The following is a 24242-nucleotide window of genomic DNA, read 5'->3' on the forward strand; positions in this document are numbered from 1 at the left end:
ATAAAGACTAATATAATTATTCATATTGTAATTTTCAAAGCAGTTGTAGAAGTACAGTATTATACCACTCAACCTATTGGACTTGTGGTATGTAGGAAGCAGAAGCTATTCAATGCCTGATTCTCTACATTCTGCTCCCTGTATCTTCACCTAAAATGTTATTTTTAAAATGTTGTCAAAAAAAATGGTTCAGGAATAAAATAAAATGAGTATTAATTTACTATGAGTGTCTCCCTAATGATCCTAGCTGCTTCTGCAAGCTGCAAGAAGAAAAAAAGCGAATGCCAAGGTTAGGTTGACAAAAACAAATACAATTTTATTTGAACAAACATTTCAGTGGTATTTACAGCATTGCGGTGCAAACTCCTTTGTTTATTTTGTCATTGCCCTAGAGTTCTCATCACAGGTGAATACAATTAAAAGTATGAGACTGTCTTGCATAGTTCAACTATCTAGACACTGAATCATCAGTTTTAAAGTATGTTACATTAATAGAAAAATCAAGACATAACAAAGGTGGCAACTTTGTATGAGACTATGGGGGTGACTTTGTACGGTGGGTGAATTTATAAGGGGCGACTTTGGCAGGGGTCTTAGTAGGGGGCGACATTGTGAGGGGCGAGCTTGTACTTTGTGGCATTTGAGGGGTCGAGCTTGCTGGGGCGACTTTGGTCACTTTCTTACTCAAAGAGCCAAAAGTTACTTCTTACTGGGGAAAACTAGAAATTGAACAAAGTCTCAAGATCATGCATGACTTACTGCAACTGAAGATGTCAATTGGGCAGTGGATTCCCTCCGACTTGACACTTGCCAGCGACCCTTCAATTAAAACCTGTGCTCTGGTAAGTGGAAGGAGGCTATTAGCACCACCTGCTGTGGCCTGTACTTGCCATCTTCTTCTTGTGACTGAAAGTTTGAAATAAAATAAAAACACTTAGCTATGGCATTTTAATAGTCCAAAATGTTTTGTGGATTAATAAGATGCATTTACCAGTGACTCCTACATGAAAAATTAACAATAAATTTCTTTCAAACTGTCATACTTTAAATAAAAACTATGTGTGTTGTGACAACAGAACTATAGTGCAATATCATCTTTAAAGATGCTAGGTTTGATTTTTGCCAGAAAAAAAAAAAAAAAAAACATCAAACAATATTATGAGTGAACATTATTCAAGAGAATATCACAAACTTTGATGAAAAAATAGTTGTACTTAAAATTACTTTTAATCCTCAGGAAGTTCACAAAATGTTTATGATTTCTTTGTTATAAAACACATCACGTGATATAGGCCTATTGACAGGATCCAGAGTCCAAAGTCCAGACAAACAATCAACCAGTTTCGAGATAAATAAACAAGAACTCACTCAAAATCTGGAGAATTTTTGTACTTACTTGCCTGCACCAAATTGCGATATCTGTCTTTACATTGAGTTCCCCCAGCCACACTGAAGAGAAAGAAGCAAGGAAATTGTCTCTTATTATGCTTACTCATCTACTACAGCTTCAACAGCCCACATATGATGTAGCCAAAATGTGGTGCAATTTTTGCGTCTGTAGCATCTAACTATATAAGAAATCTGTTTCAAACAGAAAACACAATGAATGTGTAGTGAAAGTAATAAGTTGCAACTGTAACACAATACCCATGAATGATTGCTAGCATAATTGATAGCCCCACTTGTGTGGCCAAGGACTCAGCTAGCCTTTGGCCACACAAGTGGGGCTACTTGCATGATATAGAACTGTCTGGCTCTGTAAGCTGTATGGTTTTAAACAAAAATAGAAATGACAATACAATGATACTGCACAAACTGTCATATTACAGGCTGCAAAGTAAAAATCGTATGTAGACCACCAAGAAATATGTATAAATAATTATAAATATAAAATAATCATAAGATTGTTTAAGAGCAACGAAGTTTAATGAACACCTTGCTCTATCCTATAAATGATACAGACTGTGGTGTTTATTAAAATAAAGCACAATATTTACCGTGGCTTTCTTCTTCTGTGGTCGTGGTGTGGCGAGGTTTGTTCCGCTATTGAATCCACGAGGAGACGAATATAATAGCGGAACTAACCTATAGTTCTAGCGCCGTGTGACTGTCTGTACCTTGTGTGTGTCAGTTTATACTCAGATACTGGGTGGGCAGGTTTGGGCATGGTGGGTGTGTCACTCAAATCAATCAAAACCGGCATGCTGAAACAAAATAGTATACCTTCTCAATGAATTCGGGTATGTATAGCTGTAGGGAGTTCCAGGTGTTGATACTTCGAACTGAGAAGCCGGCCATCCATTGAAATACAGCCCATATTATCACCAATGTCACAGTTATCCAGTCAAGAGGCCGCAAACAAGCGTAATCTTTTAGTCTCTAACATCGTATACAGTATCGGAAACGTCCGTGTCAATCGCACATGTCAGCCATGTCAGAGTGGTTTCTCACAACAACAAAGGTCAAACGTCAAACCTTGTTCGAGGGGTCAAACAACAAAAAAGTATAGCGCCACCCATTGGTAATGATTTCAGTAAATTACTCGCGCATTGATATGATACACCCCCTCACCCGTTCCCAGCGTGCATGATTATGTTTTGATGTCAAAAGGGTACGCAGGGCGCCTCCAATCCGCTTTCTCCTTGTTGCCAGTGCCAGAGACCCATTTCTACCGTAAGGGTGACGATGTGGGCTTACCCCGCCCGGTGCAATTTGTTTAGTTTACGGTTGATTCAAAAATTGGAAACGGGGATAAGGAGTAAAAACCAAAATATTTTTTTACGCTGTTGGATTCTTCTGCCAATTTTTTTGTTCTTGACAACAGCTGGGTTGGCAAGCCAAAACAACCAAAACTTCTAAAAACCGGACGACTAAAAAGAGGGCGAAAAAACAGAAGATGAAGAGATGAACTTGCTTGGCAACGGACAGCTCAGGATAAAGTGAAATTTTGAGAATTGGTGAAGAGGCTTTCCTCCTGCCGCAGAGGGAGTAAATTTAGATTAGAAAGAGAGCACTAATATTAGCCCAGGGAAAACACTTTACATGGCTGTCTCAGTAAACATAACTTAGTGCATAATAATTCAAAATTAATTGTTAGAAATTCTCTTTGTTTGTTTTCCAAGTCATTGTTCCCATTAGTCAATAGCCCATTAGTCAATCCCAATTTGAGGCTGTGACAGGCAGCAGAGAGGTGAAACCATTGCCGATCGGTATTTCACCTCCAGGCATAACAAACAAACTATTCATCATTTGGTTGGCAGTGAATCTGAATCTAGGGTCGTGGGTACAGGGCCGAACCAACATCAAGGATCTTTCGATTCGCAACCCATTGTTTGAAGTCACACGGCAAGTGTAGGTGGATCAACAATAGGTAGGAAACACAAAGGTATTCTTTATTATTATTATGATTTGTAATGATATTATTCGGCTGTTGGTGACGGGCGAAATGTTCAACACACCCAAATGCTAGAGAGACAAAAACCCTGTTATTCAACATTCGGTGGTCTCGACATTTCAAGCTAGCAAACACTTTGAAAGGCATCACAACTCAGTATCGAATTTTTCTCAGCTCGGTTTATATTAATAAAAGGTACGTTTTGCAACCATTGGCCTTGAAATTACCTGAAGCTGGTAAGGTGACACCAACTTTAATATTCTGAATAAGCCCAAAATTACAATAATTATGTATTTTGAATTGATATTAGCTGAAAAAGGCATTATAACGCTTTCTCCACAGAAGACGATCAGAGCATACTGATTGAAACGTCGAGTTGAAACCAACGCTCCTTTTTAGAACCAACCCAACTCATAGAGACGATCATGGTGTTACCGCAAACCTTATCCAATAATTAGTTGTAAACTGTAACAATTTCTGAGCAGAGAATTTCGACTGAGGAGAATGAACATTATTCTAATTTTGTTTTCTCTCTAATCCCTGGCGTTCTAGTTTGTTGTGTAAGAGATCGCAGCTGAGCCATTTTTGACACCATGTTTCGCTTGACTCTATCCATCGTTGTGTTTTGCATCGTCCTTCTTCAGTTCACTGAGACCAGGATTGAGGAGACTCGAGGACCAGCAGGACCAGCTAAGGAATATGAGGTAAACTTCCATAATCATACCATAATAATGTGCATTCAAATCATTAGAATAATTAACTAAACAGATCAGGCGATTTTTTTCTTAATAATGAGAAACATTCATTATTTAGAAGACTATTATTTTAAGTGCTGCTACATATTCCAACCAGAGTGCGTTCGTTGTTTGAAAACAAGTAATTTTTTAAAGCAATTATTGGGCAAATCAACAACTGCAAACGATAGATTGTAGATTATGTTTGTTTCTTAACTGGGTTAACTAAGGGACACCATGCAGGGATGTATTCAATGGACCAGTTATATTCGAGAACCGAAATGACGTTGCCTAATTATTATTATTTTGTAAAGCCATGTTTTCTTAAACTATTACCTATAGTTAGTATAAAAGCAGCAATTAAAACGATTTTGAAGATCATCAGCAAAATGATTTTCCACACACGAGTGTATGGACAGTATTTAAAAACAGCCGGTTAAGACGAAAAAGTGTTATGCTTCGCTACTACTTCCAAAACCTTGATGTGTTTGGCCAAGAGTCCACCAAACCAGCAAGGTGGCCTGCCCTTGTTATTTTGTACTTACCCTCCTGAACAAGTAATGATTGATGATTGTTGTCAAACCAGACTCGGAATTTCATAATCCCGGAGAGCACAAATAAATCAGCCTCAGGGGGAAATAAGGAGCCATTTTTCTTGTTTCTCAATGTGAATACACTGACCCAGTTCGTGCCTCTTTTGAGTTCAAGCACCATTTGTATGAGTTCCTCTCCCCCCCCCCCTCCCCCTCCAACCCTCTCTCTCTCTCTCTCTCTCTCTCTGACTGCACATTTTGACAACTTTTGGGCCGAGTTACAAAACTTGAGGAAAAACACATTATGGTTGTTATAGTTTCCGAAAAGCATACGGCAGTTGGACTCCATCATGGTTGTTAATAGTTTTCTTTGAATCTCTAAAGAAGGAGGATCGCATGATGCTTCAGAGCAAGTCTTTATTTTGTTCCCCCTTCCCTTTCAGATCAAGTCCGACAAAATGGAGCTCGATCGGGGGAAAGAAACAAGGATAATCACTCCCTTTTTTGTCACCCTTTTTCATTAAACACTTCATGGCTCTCTGACTTTGAAGATGTACCGCGGGTGTATTTCGACAATACGACTCTCTAGATTAACTACACACTGGAAGTACAGATATCCCAATAACTGAAAATAGGTCTCTTGTTGATTTTTATATTTTGGAGTGACTTTGATCAAGTTGACATCATCCTGATTTCAGTCCATTTCTGTTCATTTTTTGTTTTACAGCTCCGACACGAGCGGATCAAGTCTTTACTGAGTGAGCTACATTATCTGTATGATGAAGAGGCTCGTGAAGTAAAGACACTTACTTCAGGAAAACGAGACACCATCGACCCAGCCTGGTGAAGATCTAATGAAGTTTGCTTAACTGTCTTCATCAATTATACGACTTAGTGCACTGTATCCACTATTTTAGTTTGGTTATTTAGTCGTGGTATAAAAGGGTGATCGGTTGGCTGTTTCTGGTTTGCTTTTCTTGGCAGCACCATTAATCTTGTTTGGTTAAGTTACCATTTAAATATATTTTGATAATTGTACACTTCTGAAGTTTTCGTTATTATCGATTAAAAAATCATGCCCTGACCTAAAGATTTTGAAAACTAGAAACACTTCTGCCGTTTATGGCGCGAATCTTTCAAACAAGCACTGAATGGTATTCGAAATGATTGTGTGTTTTACTACAATTAAAGTATATTCATAGTCATTCGACTCGATTTCCTTATTGATTGAAAACATTTTATATGAAATTCAGCAAAAATCACGACCTGCCATTTTCGCACAAGTACCTGTTTTAAACCGTTTTGGTATAAAGTTGGTACATACATCGCTGTGATGCAAAACAAGTTGGTCTGATCTTGAAGAGTATCGCTGGAAACCAGACCAGTGAAATACAAAACTGATATTAGAAGCTTGTTCAAATGGCATACTGCATCAAAGGAAAATATTATCCTTAGCATCTTCTATAATTATTTCTTGTAATTTTATTTTGAAAATTTGAAAAAAATAACCTCTGTAGATGAACACACGACTCAAAAGCTTGCTTGGTGTACAGTGATAGCCTGTTCTTATAGTTGTTTGTTCTAACTTAGGGATAATTGTTACAAACACCAATTCATTTGTCGCTGAAGTTGCCCACAAAACTCGACGTAATTTGCGTAAGTTAAAGCCAGTGGACACTATTGGTAATATCAAAGACTAGTCTTCACAGTTGGTGTATCTCAACATATGCATAAAATAACAAACCTGTGAAAATTTGAGCTCAATCTGTCGTCGAAGTTGCAAGATATTAATGAAAGAAAAACACCCTTGTCACACGAAGTTAGGTGCTTTCTGATGCTTGATTTCGAGACCTCATTCTAAACTTGAGGTCACATTTGTGGAAAATTACTTCTTTCTTGAAAACTATGTCACTTCAGAGGGAGCCGTTTCTCACATTGTTTTATACTATCAACCTCTCCCCATTACTTGTTACCAAGTGAGGTTTTATGATGATAATTATTTTGAGTAATTACCAACAGTGTCCACTGCCTTTAAGTTGTTGTGTAGTTATAATGTCTACTTAAAACAAAAATGTATGTATAGGCCTATATATAATAGGCCAGGAACTGACAAAAGTAAAATGTTTAATAAGCATGTTTTTAAAGACAGCGTCTTCTTGTAAAGTTACCATACTAAAACGACAAAAAACGGGGCCCTTGTGGGAACATTCCCCATAACCCACACCCATCAGGGCCCCATATGGAACCACCTGTGGGTTGCCCCAGCCCAATTGGCCAAGATATTTCCCAAACTGCCCCATATTGGCTTGCTCATACCTGGGAGCAAAGCCAAAGTGACATTATGCTGAACTTAAACCTCAACCGACCTCCTTGTGCAACCACTGAGCCTGAACGGTTGATCGAAGCTCAATGGATCTGTTTTTTTCTTCAGGAAGACCTTGGCCTATGGTATATCTCACCATATACTAGACGTCTAAGACACAAACCTATGGTAAAAGGACTTTACTATAAGCGCACAACATAGAATTTGAATTTGATGCCCATTAATGAAATTGATTGGTTGACCAGGTCTTGCTGCTGGCTTTAACGATATTGAATGAGTTTTGCGGCCTAATGAAATTGAATGATTTTATCTGACCAGTGAATGCTAAACTTTTGAAATTTAATAAATCTTTTTGACTCTTGAATGTTGATTCAAAATGCATTTATTTTCAAAACGAAAATGAATGAGCCAGGAGTTAAAATGCATGGATTTTTTCTGAAATTGGCCAGGAAAACCTAATATTAAAACATAATGTGCATAGAGTGAGTGTAACGACTATTATAAAAGATCTCAAATAGAATACACTCGTCATAAAGGGAAGAACAATACCAAATTTACGAAGTCAAAGTTGGGTCATTATGAAAAGTGTTGTGGGGAGAGCGAACTATAGGGGAAAAATGTTTTAGTCCGCAAAACAGAACCTGGCTCTAAAAGTGACATTATGCTGAGCTTAAACCTCAACCGACCTCCTTCTGCAACCACTGAGCCTGAAAGATTGAACAAAGCCATTATGCTGAACTTAAACCTCAACCGACCTCCTTCTGCAACCACTGAGCCTGAAAGATTGAACAAAGCTTAATGGATCTGATTAAGTCTCATGTCAAGGTGAAATGTTTCCCACGTTCCGGCTGGAATTCAACTTACAAAAGTTGTTTGAAACTCTTTTATGTCTACTCCTTAAAATTTATTTCAAAAAAAGAATTCTCCTGTCAAAACAATATTATGCAAAAGGCGTTTTGAAAAACCAGTTTTTTAGTGCAGTATCAAAGGAAAACAAAATATTTTAAACAAAATGACATTTCTGTGATTATTTCTCCATCAAAAGAAATTAACCTAAAAAGGGAAATAAACGAAATAAGTATTGATTAATTTCTGTTTGAAAAGAAAGAACGAAAATTTGTATCAAGGGTGAGATTTGACTCCTCATCAGCCTCCTGATGAGCCATCAAGCCCTTTTGCTGTTTGTCTAATGTTTGTTACCTTGATCTAGAGTCATTGAGTATTTAAAACCCAGGGTTTGGCAAGGGATCATACCAAAGTGTACGTAGATAACTGGAATAATAATAATTGAATTTCAGAATTCATAAATTCAATCTGTCAGTGAAAAATGTATTACACTGAGCGCCTCGAGTACTTGCATGGCAGACAGGGTAGATACGTGCCGCAACCTGTCTCAGTTGCCAAAAGTGAAAAAGAAACTTTCAAGTTACTTCAAGTGAAACTTGTTCTTGCCAAAAGAAATACTCAAGATAAGGTCAAGTCTGCAGAGAAAAGTAAAGCTTCAGTTTAGGAAAAATCTACCCCGCAATCTGTCTCAGTTGTCAAAAGTGAAAAAGAAACTTTCAAGTTACTTCAAGTGAAACTTGTTCTTGCCAAAAGAACTACTCAAGATAAGGTCATGTCTGCAGTGAAAAGTACAGACATAGTTGCTGAAAAATCTACCCCGGCAAGCTGTAAAATAATGGATCTTGTTTTAACTTGTTTATTCTTTTCAAAAGAAATACCCTGCTCTAATGCTCTTATTATGAAAATGAAATCTTTACAAAATACCATTACAAATTTAAACAAGTCGCAAGGTAGTGCCAAGAGCATTTTTTTGTCCGATGATTTATGTCGTATTTTCTGTTGCATTGAACACCCTATTGCATTCAAAAGGGAAATACTCTAATTGTGCTTGGTATGAAAAGAAAATATCGTAAAACCAACCAGCAGTTACTACTGAGCTCTTTAAACTCTCTATGTACACAAAAGATCAAAAGTTATATGGGTTTGTTTGTTCCCTTTTCAAAGAAGGTAATCCTGCATGCTGAAACGCCACTGGTGGATCTTTGAGTACTGCGAGGCAAGGGGTGAAGCAGAGTAGCAGTGAAGTTTGGACCATTAATTATTGGTCGTGTCACAACATAAACGAATCTGCAACAGTTTTACAACAGTTGGACAACAACTACGAAATAATAATTGGAAAGTCTGGATTTATGACCAAAAATGGGTGAAGGTGAAAATAATTTTTGAAAATAATTGTTGTACTTCAAGTTGTTCTATAAGCTCGAGAACTTTGGTGGATATTTTTTGCTTTAAACTAAATCTTGTTGTTTTTTCATTCTTTTCCCACGAGGTAGACTTTGGATTTTGGGAGACTAAAAACCAAATGAAGATGCACTTGTTCATCTTTATTTCAGCATGGTTAGTTCGAGTTTCATTTTAAGGTAGGGGGCCTACACTTACCCGAGAGCCCTGAACTTGAAAAAGGTTTCTTGCTTAACGATTTATATAGCAAAGTTCAATTACACATCCACACCCACATCTGTGGAATTTTACATGATAAAAGCGTCCACAATGGATCAAAGTACGATTTATAAGAAACATTCACAGAATCTGGATTTATCACAATGCAGGGGTTTGACGTTTTAAAAGTAGTTTTGGAGTTTGAGGCATAGGCCTACATGGTATAAAATATAGGTCGGTTGAACTGATATTGCCATAAAGCGTCCATACGCTGGGATTTTAATATTCCATTAACCCCCCCCCCCCCCATACACTTTGAAATGCATTCTGGTCTTCCAACCATAATCCCATTATTTGGATTATAAGCAACTAAGCTTAAAGGCAGTGGACCCTATTGGTAATTACTCAAAATCATTATTAGCATAAAACCTTTCTTGGTGACGAGTAATGGGGAGAGGTTGATGGTGTAAAACATTGTGAGAACGGCTCCCTCTGAAGTGCCATATTTTTCGAGAAAGAAGTAATTTTTCCACGAATTTGATTTCGAGACCTCAGATTTAGAACTTGGGGTCTCGAAATCAACCATCTAAACGCACACAACTTCGCGTGACAGGGGTGTTTTTTTCTCGCCAGTTCGATGACCGATTGAGCTCAAATTTTCACAGGTTTGTTATTTTATGCATTTGTTGAGATACACTAACTGTGAAGGCTAGTCTTTGACAATATTACCAATAGTGTCCACTGCCTTTAAAGGCGCTGTATACCTTTGGTAGTGGAATCAGTGTTGTCCAGTGGTGCATCCCAAGAAGCAGGAAGTAACAATCTGCCAAAACTTGGACTCGTGTTGGTCTTCGAGGTTGCAAGAGAATATTGAAAGCCAAAACACACTTGCTGCACAAATTTGTATGCTTTCAGATACCTTAAAGGCAGTGGACACTATTGGTGGAGAAACGGCTCCCTCTGAGGTGACGTAGTTTTCGAGAAAGAAGTATTTTCAACGAATTTGATTTCGAGACCTCAGGATTAGAATTTAGGTTCCGAAATCAAGCATCTGAAAGCACACAACTTCGTGTGTAAAAATGGAAGCGTTATTGACGGTACTACAAATAACCGCAAACAAATAATCAGGAACTCATCAAGCATAATGGCTTATAAGAATAGTTTTTTATTATAATGTATAGCCTTGTTTTAAGCAGGTTAAAAAACATAATCGATGGAACTGCCACCATCGGCAGTGGTTTGGAAGACATAAACATTAATTACAAAATCAATCCGAACATTGTTTAACACTCCTCCAAATCAAAAGCTGTCAGAAGAAGTTGTGCCTTTTATTAACTAGTTTGCTTAAAAATCCCCCTTTCAACGAGCAGTAAAAAAAAAACCCAAAGCAATACACTAAAGACTCTATTAAGATTTAAAAACTAAATTTAACTTTCCAAATAATTCCCGAGATAAAGTAATAAAATGTCTGAATGACAAGACACTTGGGCCCAATTTCATAAGCATCAAGCACAGAAATTTGCTAAACAAAGACAAGTATTGCTTAATAGAAACAGGTTACCAGGCAAGACTACTTGAAGTTTGTTGCGACTGGTGCCACATTAAATTTTTCAAGCAAAGCAATTCGTCAGGCGGTATTTTCTGCTTTAGCAGCTTAATGAAATTGTGCCCCTGATTGGTCAATGACTATACAGGAAGTTGGAACATTGAGACGTTACTTCCATTCTCCAGGACCACGAGACTCAATGTCTCTGTTCTTCAGGCTCATCTCACGGGCCATCTCTTCCTCTTCTTGGTACAAACTACGAAGCTCGTCTAGAAGACTCCTTATCTTCTCGTTGCGAAGAGACCGTAACTGCACAAACAATAATTCGTAGAATAATAAGGGGCAACAAACTTATCTTACTGGAGCATTATTTCGAGAGGCAGCTATCAATAAACCATAAATAAATGAAATGGAGAAGAAAGGGGGAAACCAATAACCATTAAATAATAATTATACAGTAGGCGGACGGTTACGCGATGTCTGTTTTTTATACTTTTATTGTAAAAAAATATTTGAAGGTAATAATATCACAAATTACATATCCTTTTTTTTCTACTACCCGACAGTTATCTACAAACGCTAGTATTAACTGAAAGAGCTTCATCGTTTGTTTCTGTCAACATATCACCGATTTAAAGGTACAATCATTGCGAACGATGCAATCAGTCAACATATCACCGATTTAAAGGTACAATCATTGCGAACGATGCAATCAAAGGACAGATAAAAGGTTCAGCTGAACAATGAATAATTGAATAAAACAGAAACAAACTAGAACACGGTATTTCAACACAAACGTTAAATCCATCCATGTTTTATGGGGATGTGACAGCGGGGACCAACCGCATTTCATTCCTCATAATTAATATCAATTATGAGGAATGAGATGCGAGTGGTCCACGTTTTCACTGATTTCACTTCAAGAGAAACGATTTATGCATAAATCGTTTCTCATAATTCAATTTTGTTTACCGATTTGTAGTGATCGCTGGCATATATCAGACGAAAACAAAATTAGCAGGATGCTATACCACATCATTATTTTTTGTAAAAAGATTTAGTTATTTCGGATAATTGAATTTACACTTTTGTCTTGGTATTACCGCATTCTGGCCACACGTTTACTAACTAATCTAAAACAAGCACCTGCGTATCAATAAAAAGCTAAACGACTCTTGCCTCATATTGTGCAGTGTCCCTCTTTTCCTCAAAGGATGCAACTTGAAGCAGCACAACACACAGCACAGCAGTTGCTAATGTCAGACGGAACATCTTGGAGTCCTCAGCTGTATGTCATTCATTGCACATGTAACAAGAAAGGACAGTTTAATGCATGATCAATTTCACCTAGATGTAGGCTTATTGAAACTAATAAACTCAATAAAAACAGTGCACTCGAGTGAAATAGTATGAGTATGATGACGAATAAACTGAGTGACAGTTGACGTGACACGGAATACTTGCGGAAAGTAAAGTTTTTGATTAAACGGTTTGACGAAAGTTTGTGGAAACAGAAAACGATTGATACAAAATTATATATATGTATTATGAATGCATTTATCGTAAACAAAATAACTGTTAAGTGTGGTTATTTAAAAGATGGTTGAGAAAAACGCACTAAGCCGCAAAATGTTTGAAAATACTTCAATTGACGAATTCAGCGTGCGGGCTTACCGGCAGACCACTGCCAAGCAGTTTAAATAATATCCTATTATGAATGAGGATTTAATTATCATTATTAGTTTGGCAAGATACATACCTTTCCACAACTCAACAAAAAAGCTTGGGAAGTTTGTAAAGTTGCAAGTATTGACGCGAAGCTTGAGCTGCAGACGTTTGGCGTAAATCGTGAAATTCAACGTTTATATCTTGACGGTGACCTCCTCCCTGACGTCATTTTGCATAATTAATTTGGTCATTTTGTCACGTGTTGCATGTCTGAATGCAGTCTGACTAGATGTTGTTTTGCTAACAACAATTTATTTCAGCGTTACACATGGTGGGCCAAGGACTGGTGCCTGGGATCGCTAAGACATCTGTGTCACTCTCTGTGTCATGGTGGTTTCCCATTGGACAATTAAAACATCACGTGTGTGGCTTGCAACGAGGTTGTCACTCTCTGATTGGCTGGTGTACACAATTTAAACTGCCTGTTTATAGAAACGAATAGCCGTCGGCATTTTGTCCTAGACGCACAAATAGAGTTTACAAATTGAATGGTTAACAGCAGAGTGCTATATTATCCAGACTTGTTTTTCAGTGGGGTTGAATTTTTTTCTTTTATTTACCCCTTTCTCACCCTGAATTACGGTCACACAAATCAGGTGATGGTGGACCAAGGACTTTTGCCTTTATGGTTGAGATGGTTTTCGATCGCGTGATTTACATGCAAACATTTTCAGATGAGGGGAACAGAATCTCCGGCGGAGTGTAGGAAGTCCCCGCTTATGCAATCAAGAAAAACGGTAGAGGCAGCCGGTGGCCCAGGCCTGCGATTCTCCCCCCCCCCTCATACCGGCTGCGTGCCGCGCCCACCCCATACACACACACACACATTATTTCGTAATGGTCAATTGAGGGCGCTATATTTATTATGACGTTTTTGTGATTTCTGGAGGTCGAGCCGGTGCTGCTGATTGGACTTCTTCATGCACACTCTGTTTTTGTGTTTTGTTTTACTCCATTCAACACAACATTGCACGTCTAAAACGGGTAACTTTGTTTGTATTATTTGCCATAGGCCTTAATACATCAATTTATTTTCCAGTTACAACACACGTTGATACACACTGCAGAACAAACTACAAGTACAACGTAACGTAAAGTAGTAAGTTGGGTTTTAATATTTGTCCGGAAACTAGGCCACATCTTTACTTTTAAAATTAATAACTAAACTTAAACATAAAATGGCTGTCTTGTTAATGTTATGTTTTTGGATAACTTTCCGTATACAAAAAGGGATATCTCATTTAGGTAAATTAGATACTATATTATATTTCATACCGAGTGAAAAAGTGGTGGCGCTATACGGAAACTTTTCCCTACTATATACTACACTAGGCCAGGTTGGACTCCTCCGTTGCACTGACTGACGTCACAGGGCTATGGTCAATTCTTTGTCAATCTACTTTGAACTTGGAAGTGGAAGGAATACACAAAAATATAGGGCTTAGCGCTACTGCTCTGAAAATGCGATGCAGACGCACTCAATGAAGGAAGGCACTAAATTAAAATACTAAACTCCACAGCGGTTCGGCCCATCGGAGAATACCCGAGCGAGAATGACGACGTCATTTTGCATATGTTTGCATCTTTTAGACATGAAAATATTAACAACCAGGTCCTAGTGGTTAGTCTACTCTTCTGTAACAAATCCCCAAACCTGGTGCTACAAATGTACTTGAATAAAGAGGTCTGAAGCAGTGCTTGCATCTTTTAAACATGAAAATATAAACAACCAGGTCCCAGTGGTTAGTTCACTCTTATGTAACAACTCCTCAAACCTGCTGCGTGGAGGATCGTCGCGAACCGTGCCGGAATGTTCCGAGAGCGCACGAAAAGCTCTGAACCGCTGTAGAAGTTAGTTTTTAGTGCCTTCCGGGTAGGCCTAGTTGGATTGGGATGCAGACACACTATATTTTTTTCCATAGGGAGAAGTCAATGAGGTTTAGGTTATGTTTTTATTTTTGCTTTTGCACACTCAAAGTTTAGAATGTAATTTTTGCACTGACCAATATTAAGAAAAAATTGTGCTAAATACAAGTCATTGCGACAGGCCATGTACAGTTGCCAAAATGTCAACAGATGATAAGACCAAAGTCCAAGAGAGCTCAAGAGCGATAACATTGTCATTTACAAGGTGGGCTATACTAAGCTTGGGCGGTTCCTTCGGTTACCCGATTCTACCCGGTTCCAAATTGAAAACCGGACCGGCGGTTCCACTCTTCTGTGAAACCGGGTACCCGCTTTTGTCGGTTCCGATTTCAAAAGACCGAGTCCCAATTATAAAAGACTCTGTGGAGCCGATCTTGGGATGAACCGGCTCCAGAAATTGAGGCTTGATGTTGAAAACGGTGACCGCAGATACACTGTGCAAAGGCTTCAAGCCGACATGAGCATCAACTATCACATGTGGCTGCATTATTATACAACACACAGTGCACAGATGATGCATAGGCATATGCTGAGATATACAGAGTCCAAAGTCCAACCAGACAGCACGTTGTGATTGGCTGCCGATATATCCATATTCATAAAAGCTTGTCCCATGCACAAAACACATGCACACAGTACTGTATGCATTTACAGGCATGCACTACGGCGTACTGCACTACGGACGTACTGCTGCCGGCTGGCTAAATCAAAGACTTGTATTATAAATGCATGGAGAATAGGTGCTCGGTGGCACGATGTCTGATTGACTTGGTGGGTATTCTGGTAATAATTTTTCTTTAAAAATAGATCGGCTCCAATTGTGTGTATGTGTGTGTGAGCTTCGGACCAATGTCTGATTAACTTGGTTATTTTCAGTTAAAATAGATCGGCTCAATGGTGTGTGTATGAGCTCGGGACGGGCGGCTTAAGTTTTATATAGAGTGGAACCGGGTATGTCTCAGAACCGAGCTTTTTTTGGGAACCGGAACCGAGTCCCAAATTTCTGGAACCGCCCAAGCTTAGGCTATACACTACACTACAGTAACTTGGCGCTTTAATTCTTCAAGAAGAATAAACACTTTAAAAAAGAAAAAATATTTAATAATAAATAAAAAAATAATAAAACCCCTAGTCCTTGAATAGGTCAGAGCTTCAGTTTGGTGGTGGTGCACTTTAAAAAAACGCTCGGCCACGACACCTGCACATTATTTTATTGCAATCTGCTTTTATATTGAGTGCATTTGGTTGAAGTGTTATTTATCATTTTTTTGTATTTTATTTTTGAATGACAGGAGAGCGATGTATGCCTTGGTTGTTTGTTTGGACAACGTCAAGAGAGTTATTCCTGTTGATTACATCCAACGACATGAAGATGACGATCGTATAACGGTCTACATCCCAGACAAACAACGATTCTGTAATGCTGTTGTTCTCCAGAAAGGAGGTAAGACTCTTGTGGATGAAACTCTAATCACAGACTTTGAAATACTTTCCAACGGTTTATTTACACACTATGACTAACAGTATACATGCCCTCATGTATCCACTATTATTGTGCCCACGCTGTCTGTAAATGTACTTCATCGAAGCTTGGCAAAAAAAGTACGAAATAATGGCGACAAAAAAAGGAGACCTTCTGTACAAAAATACCTTCAACTGAGTGGCCTGTGAGGTCTAAGCTAGACAGTTTCCATGTTTTCCTACCAGTAATTGTAGCACCGATGTCCAGACAATGCCCAAAATACGCACACGTTTTTTATTTATTTTTTATTTGTTTTCTCTCCCAATAGCTTGTTGTTGCATTTCTGATCATTAAAACAAAAACATTTAAGTAAGGCCACCCTTTTTTATGTTACATTTATTTTTGAAACATAGTCAGAAGATTATAAACATTTGTAGCTGTTCTGTTGATGCATACAGGTAATTGTTATTTCACAACAATGCCTGAAAATGAGCTAATTAGCATTGTAGAGTGTAATAGAAAGATCGGTTTAGGGAGCCCAAGCTGCGCTCGCCCTTAACATTTGGGAGATGCTACTCTTTTTTAAAATTCAATGTTGGCATCTCTGGGTTATTGTGAAATGCGCTACAAGAGTTATTGTTATTATTATTAGTTATTTATTTTGAACTTGTGGCTGTTTCCTACAAAGCACTGGAAATTTACCAACAGTGGGAACTATCAAGGTAATGTACACCAGTAAAAACGAATGTACCATGGCTAAGGATGTGCGCTATGCATAACTTGCAGCACGCATCCTTAGCCATTGTACAATGTATGTGTGATTGGATCTCGACCAATCAAACTTCACAACTTGTTACCGAAGTATGTCAATAGCGTATGGAGCGGGCTATAGAATGGACATGATGGATGACTGTAGTTTTGTTCAGGTTTTATAATTGATTTATTTTTTGTTGAGACAGAGAGCAAGGAAATACTTGAAGAGCAGATCCAAGAGTTGGATGGAGGAATCTTAGCGTCCTCTTCAAAGAGGAAGGTTCAATCGTCACCATCTCCATTATCACCATCACCAAAGAGACTCAACAAAGACATCCAGAAAGAATCTAGCTGTACCAATGCTGAGGAGCATCATGTGCGGATTTTTGATCCTAAAACAAACACCCAACATCAATTTAATGGTAAGTAGGCCTGGGGTGGATCTCACAAAGAGTTAAGACTAATCTTATCTCGAGAGTTTGGACGAGTTATTTGCCTAACTTAGGACTAGTCGTACATTTTTTTAATATAATTTAGGACCAGTCTTAAGTTAGTCCTAAATAGTCCTAACTCTTTGTGAAATCGACCCCTGGGCAACTAGTGCAATTTATTACTCCACTAGTCTCGCCTCTAAGTCGCAACTAATTTTTAACCACCAAGATGCATTGTGGCATAATGTTTGCCACTTGTATGCACAATAGTAAAACTCATGTTGAAAGGATTGAAGGATTGTGTCACTGAAGTCTAATTGTGTTTTGAAAGTAAATTACGTTGTTGTGAATGGCTGTGAGCGACAAAATTGGTTCACAAAACAGGTAGTTGCGACTTTTGTTTGTAGTCGTTGCAACTATTTTTGTAGTAGTTGTGGCAGCACAATTAATCTAGTAGATGATAAACGGTAGACATGACTTGACTGAGCAATTAATAGTTGTGACTTTGACATGAGTCCAACTAGCATTCTTTCTGTAACAAAACACACAACCATTTAACGAGTAAACAAATGAATATACAAAGCAAAAGAGCATCACTTTGTCATGGACGCTTGGGTTCTTGAATTTTCACCCCAAAAAATCCTTATAAAGTCACCCCCATTTAAAGTCACCCCCTGACAAGGTCACCCCCTTATAATGTCATGCCTTACAAAGTCACCGCCTTACAAAGTCACCCCCTTACAAAGCCGCCCCCTTACAAAGTCACCCCCTTACAAAGTTACCCCCTTACAAAGTTACCCCCTTACAAAGTCACCCTCCTACAAAGTCACCCCCTTACAAAGTCACCCTCCTACAAAGTCACCCCCTTACAAAGTTACCCCCTTACAAAGTTACCCCCTTACAAAGTTACCCCCTTACAAAGTTACCCCCTTACAAAGTTACCCCCTTACAAAGTTACCCCCTTACAAAGTTACCCCCTTACAAAGTTACCCCCTTACAAAGTCACCCCCTTACAAAGTTACCCCCTTACAAAGTTACCCCCTTACAAAGTCACCCCCTTACAAAGTTACCCCCTTACAAAGTTACCCCCTTACAAAGTCACCCCCTTACAAAGTTACCCTCTTACAAAGTTACCCCCTTACAAAGTTACCCCCTTACAAAGTTACCCCCTTACAAAGTTACCCCCTCTCTTTACAGATTTGTAAATAACTGATACATTTTTTTTGCAGGTTTTATTTTTCTCTCTAGAGGTTTGTAAATAATTTATCATTTTTCTTTCTTCAGTTTTTCTTTTTCTTTACAGGTTTGTAAATAACTGATTAATTTGTTTTGCATGTTTTTTTTTTACAGGTTTGTAAATAACTTAATGTTTTGTTTGCAGTTTTTCTTTTTCTTTACAGGTTTGTAAATAACTTATTAATTTTGTTTGCAGGTTTTATTTTTCTCTCTACAGGTTTGTAAATAATTTATCATTTTTCTTTCTTCAGTTTTTCTTTTTCTTTACAGGTTTGTAAATAACTGATTAATTTGTTTTGCATGTTTTTTTTTTACAGGTTTGTAAATAACTTAATGTTTTGTTTGCAGTTTTTCTTTTTCTTTACAGGTTTGTAAATAACTTATTAATTTTGTTTGCAGGTTTTATTTTTCTCTCTACAGGTTTGTAAATAACTGATTAATTTGTTTTGCATGTTTGTTTTACAGGTTTGTAAATAACTGATTATTTTTGTTGCAGGTTTTTCTTTCTCTTTACAGGTTTGTAAATAACTTAATAATTTGTTTGCAGGTTTTTCTTTCTCTTTACAGGTTTGTAAATAACTTATCGATTTTTTTTTCAGTTTTTCTTTTTCTTTACAGTTTTGTTAATAACTTAATAATTTGTTTGCAGGTTTTATGTTTCTCTTTACAGGTTTGTAAATAACAGATTATTTTTGTTGCAGGTTTTTCTTTCTCTTTACAGGTTTGTAAATAACTTATCATTTTTGTTGCAGGTTTTTCTTTCTCTTTACAGGTTTGTAAATAATTTGTCTTTTTTCAGTTTTTCTTTTTCTATACAGGTTTGTAAATAACTTAATAATTTGTTTGCAGGTTTTTACGTTTCTCTTTACAGGTTTGTAAATAACTGATGATTTTTGTTGCAGGTTTTTCTTTCTCTTTACAGGTTTGTAAATAATTTGTCTTTTTTCAGTTTTTCTTTTTCTATACAGGTTTGTAAATTACTTAATAATTTGTGTGCAGGTTTTTATGTTTCTCTTTACAGGTTTGTAAATAACTGATGATTTTTGTTGCAGGTTTTTCTTTCTCTTTACAGGTTTGTAAATAACTGATTATTTTTGTTGCAGGTTTTTCTTTCTCTTTACAGGTTTGTAAATAACTTATGATTTTTGTTGCAGGTTTTTCTTTCTCTTTACAGGTTTGTAAATAATTTGTCTTTTTTCAGTTTTTCTTTTTCTATACAGGTTTGTAAATAACTTAATAATTTGTTTGCAGGTTTTTACGTTTCTCTTTACAGGTTTGTAAATAACTGATGATTTTTGTTGCAGGTTTTTCTTTCTCTTTACAGGTTTGTAAATAACTTATAATTTTTGTTGCTGGTTTTTCTTTCTCTTTACAGGTTTGTAAATAACTGATGATTTTTGTTGCAGGTTTTTCTTTCTCTTTACAGGTTTGTAAATAACTTATAATTTTTGTTGCTGGTTTTTCTTTCTGTTTACAGGTTTGTAAATAACTGATTATTTTTGTTGCAGGTTTTTCTTTCTCTTTACAGGTTTGTAAATAATTTGTCTTTTTTCAGTTTTTCTTTTTCTATACAGGTTTGTAAATTACTTAATAATTTGTGTGCAGGTTTTTATGTTTCTCTTTACAGGTTTGTAAATAACTGATGATTTTTGTTGCAGGTTTTTATTTCTCTTTACAGGTTTGTAAATAACTGATTATTTTTGTTGCAGGCTTGTCTTTCTCTTTACAGGTTTGTAAATAACTTGTCTTTTTTCAGTTTTTCTTTTTCTTTACAGGTTTGTAAATAACTTAATAATTTGTTTGCAGGTTTTATGTTTCTCTTTACAGGTTTGTAAATAACTGATTATTTTTTTTGCAGGTTTTATTTTTCTCTCTACAGGTTTGTAAATAACTTTGTTTCTCTCTTTACAGGTTTGTTAATAACTTTTTTTGCAGGTTTTTTGTTCTCTTCACAGGTTTGTAAATAACCTTTTACAGGTTTTCTAACTTTTTCTTTATAACTTAGTAATTTGTTTTGCAAATTTAATACTTACCATCCTTTGTCCTAACCAATCATAGCCACCAACTGTTTCTGAAAACAAACTTTGATTGGCTGTAAATTTTCTGCTTTTACTTGATCCCTTCCCTTAATCCTTGTTCCCTCGTTTTTCATATCAATTGATAGAACTATGTTTCCTCTAAAGAAGGTCCGTTTGGATCGAAAGCTAAGTCAATCTACCCTATAAATGTAGATCTAAATACAAATGCAAGTTGTCCCTATATCTTTGTTTTGGGATGCAAGTCTGTGTATTTGATTATCCTACAAACCACAAGGGAAACTGATTGGGTACATCTTAAAATACTGTTGGGTTGAACAAAGACAAATTTAAAAGAGCGGGATTTGAATCAATGACCTTGGATTAATGTGTGACGCTGTATACCAGCTGACTTAGGCCTATCAAGCCCTTTGTTGGCGGCCTCCCTTTTTGTGCAGGTTTTATGACACTTTTTGTTGTTAATTTCCAGGTTGCAGTCTCCATCCTCTCACCATTACATCACGACAGGAAGAAGAGAATTCTAAAAGGCTTGGATTACACTCCGATGTTGACTTGTCTCGAGTCCTCTGTGAGCTTCTTCAAGACCAACGAGCTCTAAAGCAACAAGTCCAAAACATTGAGAGAACAATGCAAGAGATTCTGGAAACCCTCATTAAAACTGATGGAGTGGTTGGTTCACATTCAGAGGTCACTAATGACTATTGTGTTAAGAATGAACCACTAGATGAGCAGGTTGAAGATTGCTCAATAAGCGCTAAGGTTCTGGAACCGAGACCTCCTGTATACCCTTGTTATGTTGTGAATAGTGAGAGTAGTGATGGGGAGTCTGCAACATTTGAGAGACTATCTCCACAAACTGATTTGTCAATAAGTGGTTCATCCGAACTGCCTCAACTTGAAAGGCAGCAGGCATCCAATGGACATCCTCAATCCAACTCACTCCTACAACCACTTGAAATATTCTCCTCCTTTGAAACCAACTCAAGTGCAGTCAAAACAATTGACCTTTCCACCGACGCACCGGGGACCCAACGCTGCAGACTCGTCCAAAACGACTTTGTTGTTATCCCCATTAAGTTTGATTCAACAAATGCTAAAGAAGAATATATTGCCCCAGTTTTAATTAGTTGTGTGGAATATCATAACATCCTATTAAAGAGTAAGACCTCCACTGCCTTCCTTCGTAGTCTTCTAAAGTTCTTTTTCTCTGTTGAGACACTTAAAACTCATAACTATGAAGGAGGAGAGGTTCATACAAAGAATGGTAAAGCCATGAGGGGGCAGTTGAATCGACGGATGGTTATCAGCCTCATTGAACAGGTGGAACTTGAGTTTCCTGGCACAACAAAAGGGTCTGAAAATATGAAATACATCAAAAAGTCAATTAATGACAAGTGCAATCATATATAAAGATTAATGAACATTATTAAAGTTTATTAATTACAAAACTCTGGAAGTGTCATACCACATGTTGAGCTCTTGCGTTAAATTACTTCAAGATGATGCCATCACAATAATAAGATTACAACACCTTGATATCATTATTTATCTCAGGATGGATGACAAAATCTTAATGTAAGATGTTGCTTTCAAGAAAGGATGTCATCATAGAATGTCAAAAACACAGGATAAGTTGTCTTGGGAACACATTCTTGAAGACAACATTCTACATTAAAATTGTGATAAAATGTTGGATTGTTTCATCTTCACGATGTCATCATCTTTCATTAAAATTGTCTCATGATCTTGTCTATTTGGATGCCACTTGTTTGTTAACGGCAGTGGACACTATTGGTAATTACTCAAAATAATTGTTATAAAACCTTTCTTGATTACGAGTAATAGGGAGAGGTTGATAGTATAAAACATTGTGAGAAACAGCTCCCTCTGAAGTGACGTAGTTTTCGAGAAAGAAGTAATTTTCCGCGAATTTGACTTCGAGACCTCAGATTTAGAATTTGAGGTCTCTAAATCAAGCATCTGAAAGCACACAACTTCGTGTGACAAGGTTTTTTTTCTTCATTATTACCTCGCAACTTCGACGACCAATTGAGCTCAAATTTTCACAGGTTGGTTATTTTATGCATATGTTGAGATACGCCAAGTGAGAAGACTGGTCTTTGACAATTACCAATAGTGTCTAGGGTATTTAAAACCCCCAATTATTACATGTAGGTAGATCAATGTAGGAGAGATTGTACCGAATTGTGCAAAATACTAACCATAATGGTGAAGTCATTTTGAAAAACCAATAAAATGTACCCCTGTTTGTTGGACTTGACTCAGTGCAGATAGTGCAACCAAACTGATTGATTAAAGGGTCTGCAGCTGATTTCATTAATGCTAGGATTAATCTTTTCACGAGTTAGGATGAGTAAACCCCTCCTAACTTAGGATGGGTTCAATGCGTCCTACCTCTTTAGATAGGGAACTTAACTCATCCTAAGTCCTAAGATTAATCCTTAATAGTTAGGATGAGTTTGGTGAAATTGACGACTGGGTACGTACTGTGGTGCTCAAGTTTTTGAGAAATGAGTAATACAAGTCACGAAATTAATGTAAGTCTCAATGAGACGAAAATTATCTTAGCATGTAATACAGACTTTCATGACATTGTTTTTCCAATTTTCTTACAAACTACAGCACCTAAGGGTTCCCTTTCTACCACCATTGTCTTCAAACTGTGTGGGTTTAACATAAATCTGTGGACATTGTGTTTTTTGTTCAAAAAATACTAAAATCCTTTAAAGGCACTGGACATGTTTGTTAATTTTCAAAGACCAGAATTCTCACTTCTTATATCCCAACATGCATGAAGTAACAAATCTGTGAAAATTAATTGGGCTCTATTGGTCATCAAATTTCAAGAAATTAATAAAACAAAAACACCACTGTCGCACAAAGTTAGTTTTTTCCTTCAAATGCCTGAGCAAGGTCTTAGGCTCAGATTAAAATATTTTAGTGAGGAACTGACCCTTTTCTCAAAAACTACATTTTCTTCATCAGACATTTCTCACAATGTTTTATACTGCTAATGTCTCTCCGTTGCTTATCACCAAGTAATATGTTGTGCCAGTATTTATCATGAGTAATTACCAAACGGTCCAACAGTGCCTTTAAACCTTTGTTAGGGAGCTTAGCTTAAAGTCGTATTGTTTTTTGTGTTATTTCTGCCAGATTATACAATGTATAAAACTTGCCCTTTTACTGGTATGCATGTAGTAGTGACCAAATTGTACCTGGCACGTTTTTTTTTTATATGTGGCAGGAGATTCTGTGTGTCCCCCCCCCCCCCCCCCCCCTTTTCGGAGATTCCCCCCCCCCCCCCCCCCACCACCACCAATTTGGCAAAATTTGTACTGACTACTTCTGGTAGCGCCCTCCTTTGAAGCATCTCCTATAATATGGGGGACCGAATCTCCAGTGGACAGAATTCCCTGGTACACCAGATAAAAGTATAACTGGCGATTAATTTCGTGTGTTTTTATAGCTTAAAATATAACACATATACACAGGAAAAGTTGTGTAGTATCTAAAAAGAAAGCAAAAATTTTACATTATTTTTATAACTGATTTAGATGTTGTTTATTTCTATTGTTTTTGTTTTATTGTTATTACTATTAATTTATTTTATTTATTTACCTTGGCCAGGAAACGTTGACTGGAAAACTATATAATAGTATAGTATTTCAAAT

General features: G+C 37.1%; 1 protein-coding gene and 1 long non-coding RNA gene across 3 annotated transcripts; both read left to right on the top strand.

Annotated features, from left to right (window-relative positions):
• Positions 1-3453: 3453 nt before the first annotated feature.
• LOC117302141 lies at positions 3454-6104 on the top strand. Its single transcript, XR_004520397.1, has 3 exons — positions 3454-3589; positions 3947-4098; positions 5389-6104. It is a non-coding gene; the product is annotated as an uncharacterized LOC117302141 (long non-coding RNA).
• Positions 6105-13580: 7476 nt separating this feature from the next.
• On the top strand, positions 13581-22388 carry LOC117302359. Of its 2 annotated transcripts, none has more exons than XM_033786280.1 (4): positions 13581-13802; positions 15922-16073; positions 17051-17266; positions 21017-22388. In XM_033786280.1, the coding sequence occupies exons 2-4, from the start codon at positions 15929-15931 to the stop codon at positions 21955-21957; spliced, it is 1302 nt and encodes a 433-aa protein (XP_033642171.1). In that variant the 5' UTR covers positions 13581-13802; positions 15922-15928; the 3' UTR covers positions 21958-22388. The 2 variants fall into 2 exon arrangements, with proteins under 2 accessions (XP_033642171.1, XP_033642170.1); XM_033786279.1 differs by having other exon boundaries at positions 13581-13687.
• Positions 22389-24242: the final 1854 nt, after the last annotated feature.

Source organism: Asterias rubens, chromosome 18 (assembly GCF_902459465.1).
Source record: "Asterias rubens chromosome 18, eAstRub1.3, whole genome shotgun sequence".
Classification (NCBI taxonomy): Eukaryota; Metazoa; Echinodermata; class Asteroidea; order Forcipulatida; family Asteriidae; genus Asterias; species Asterias rubens.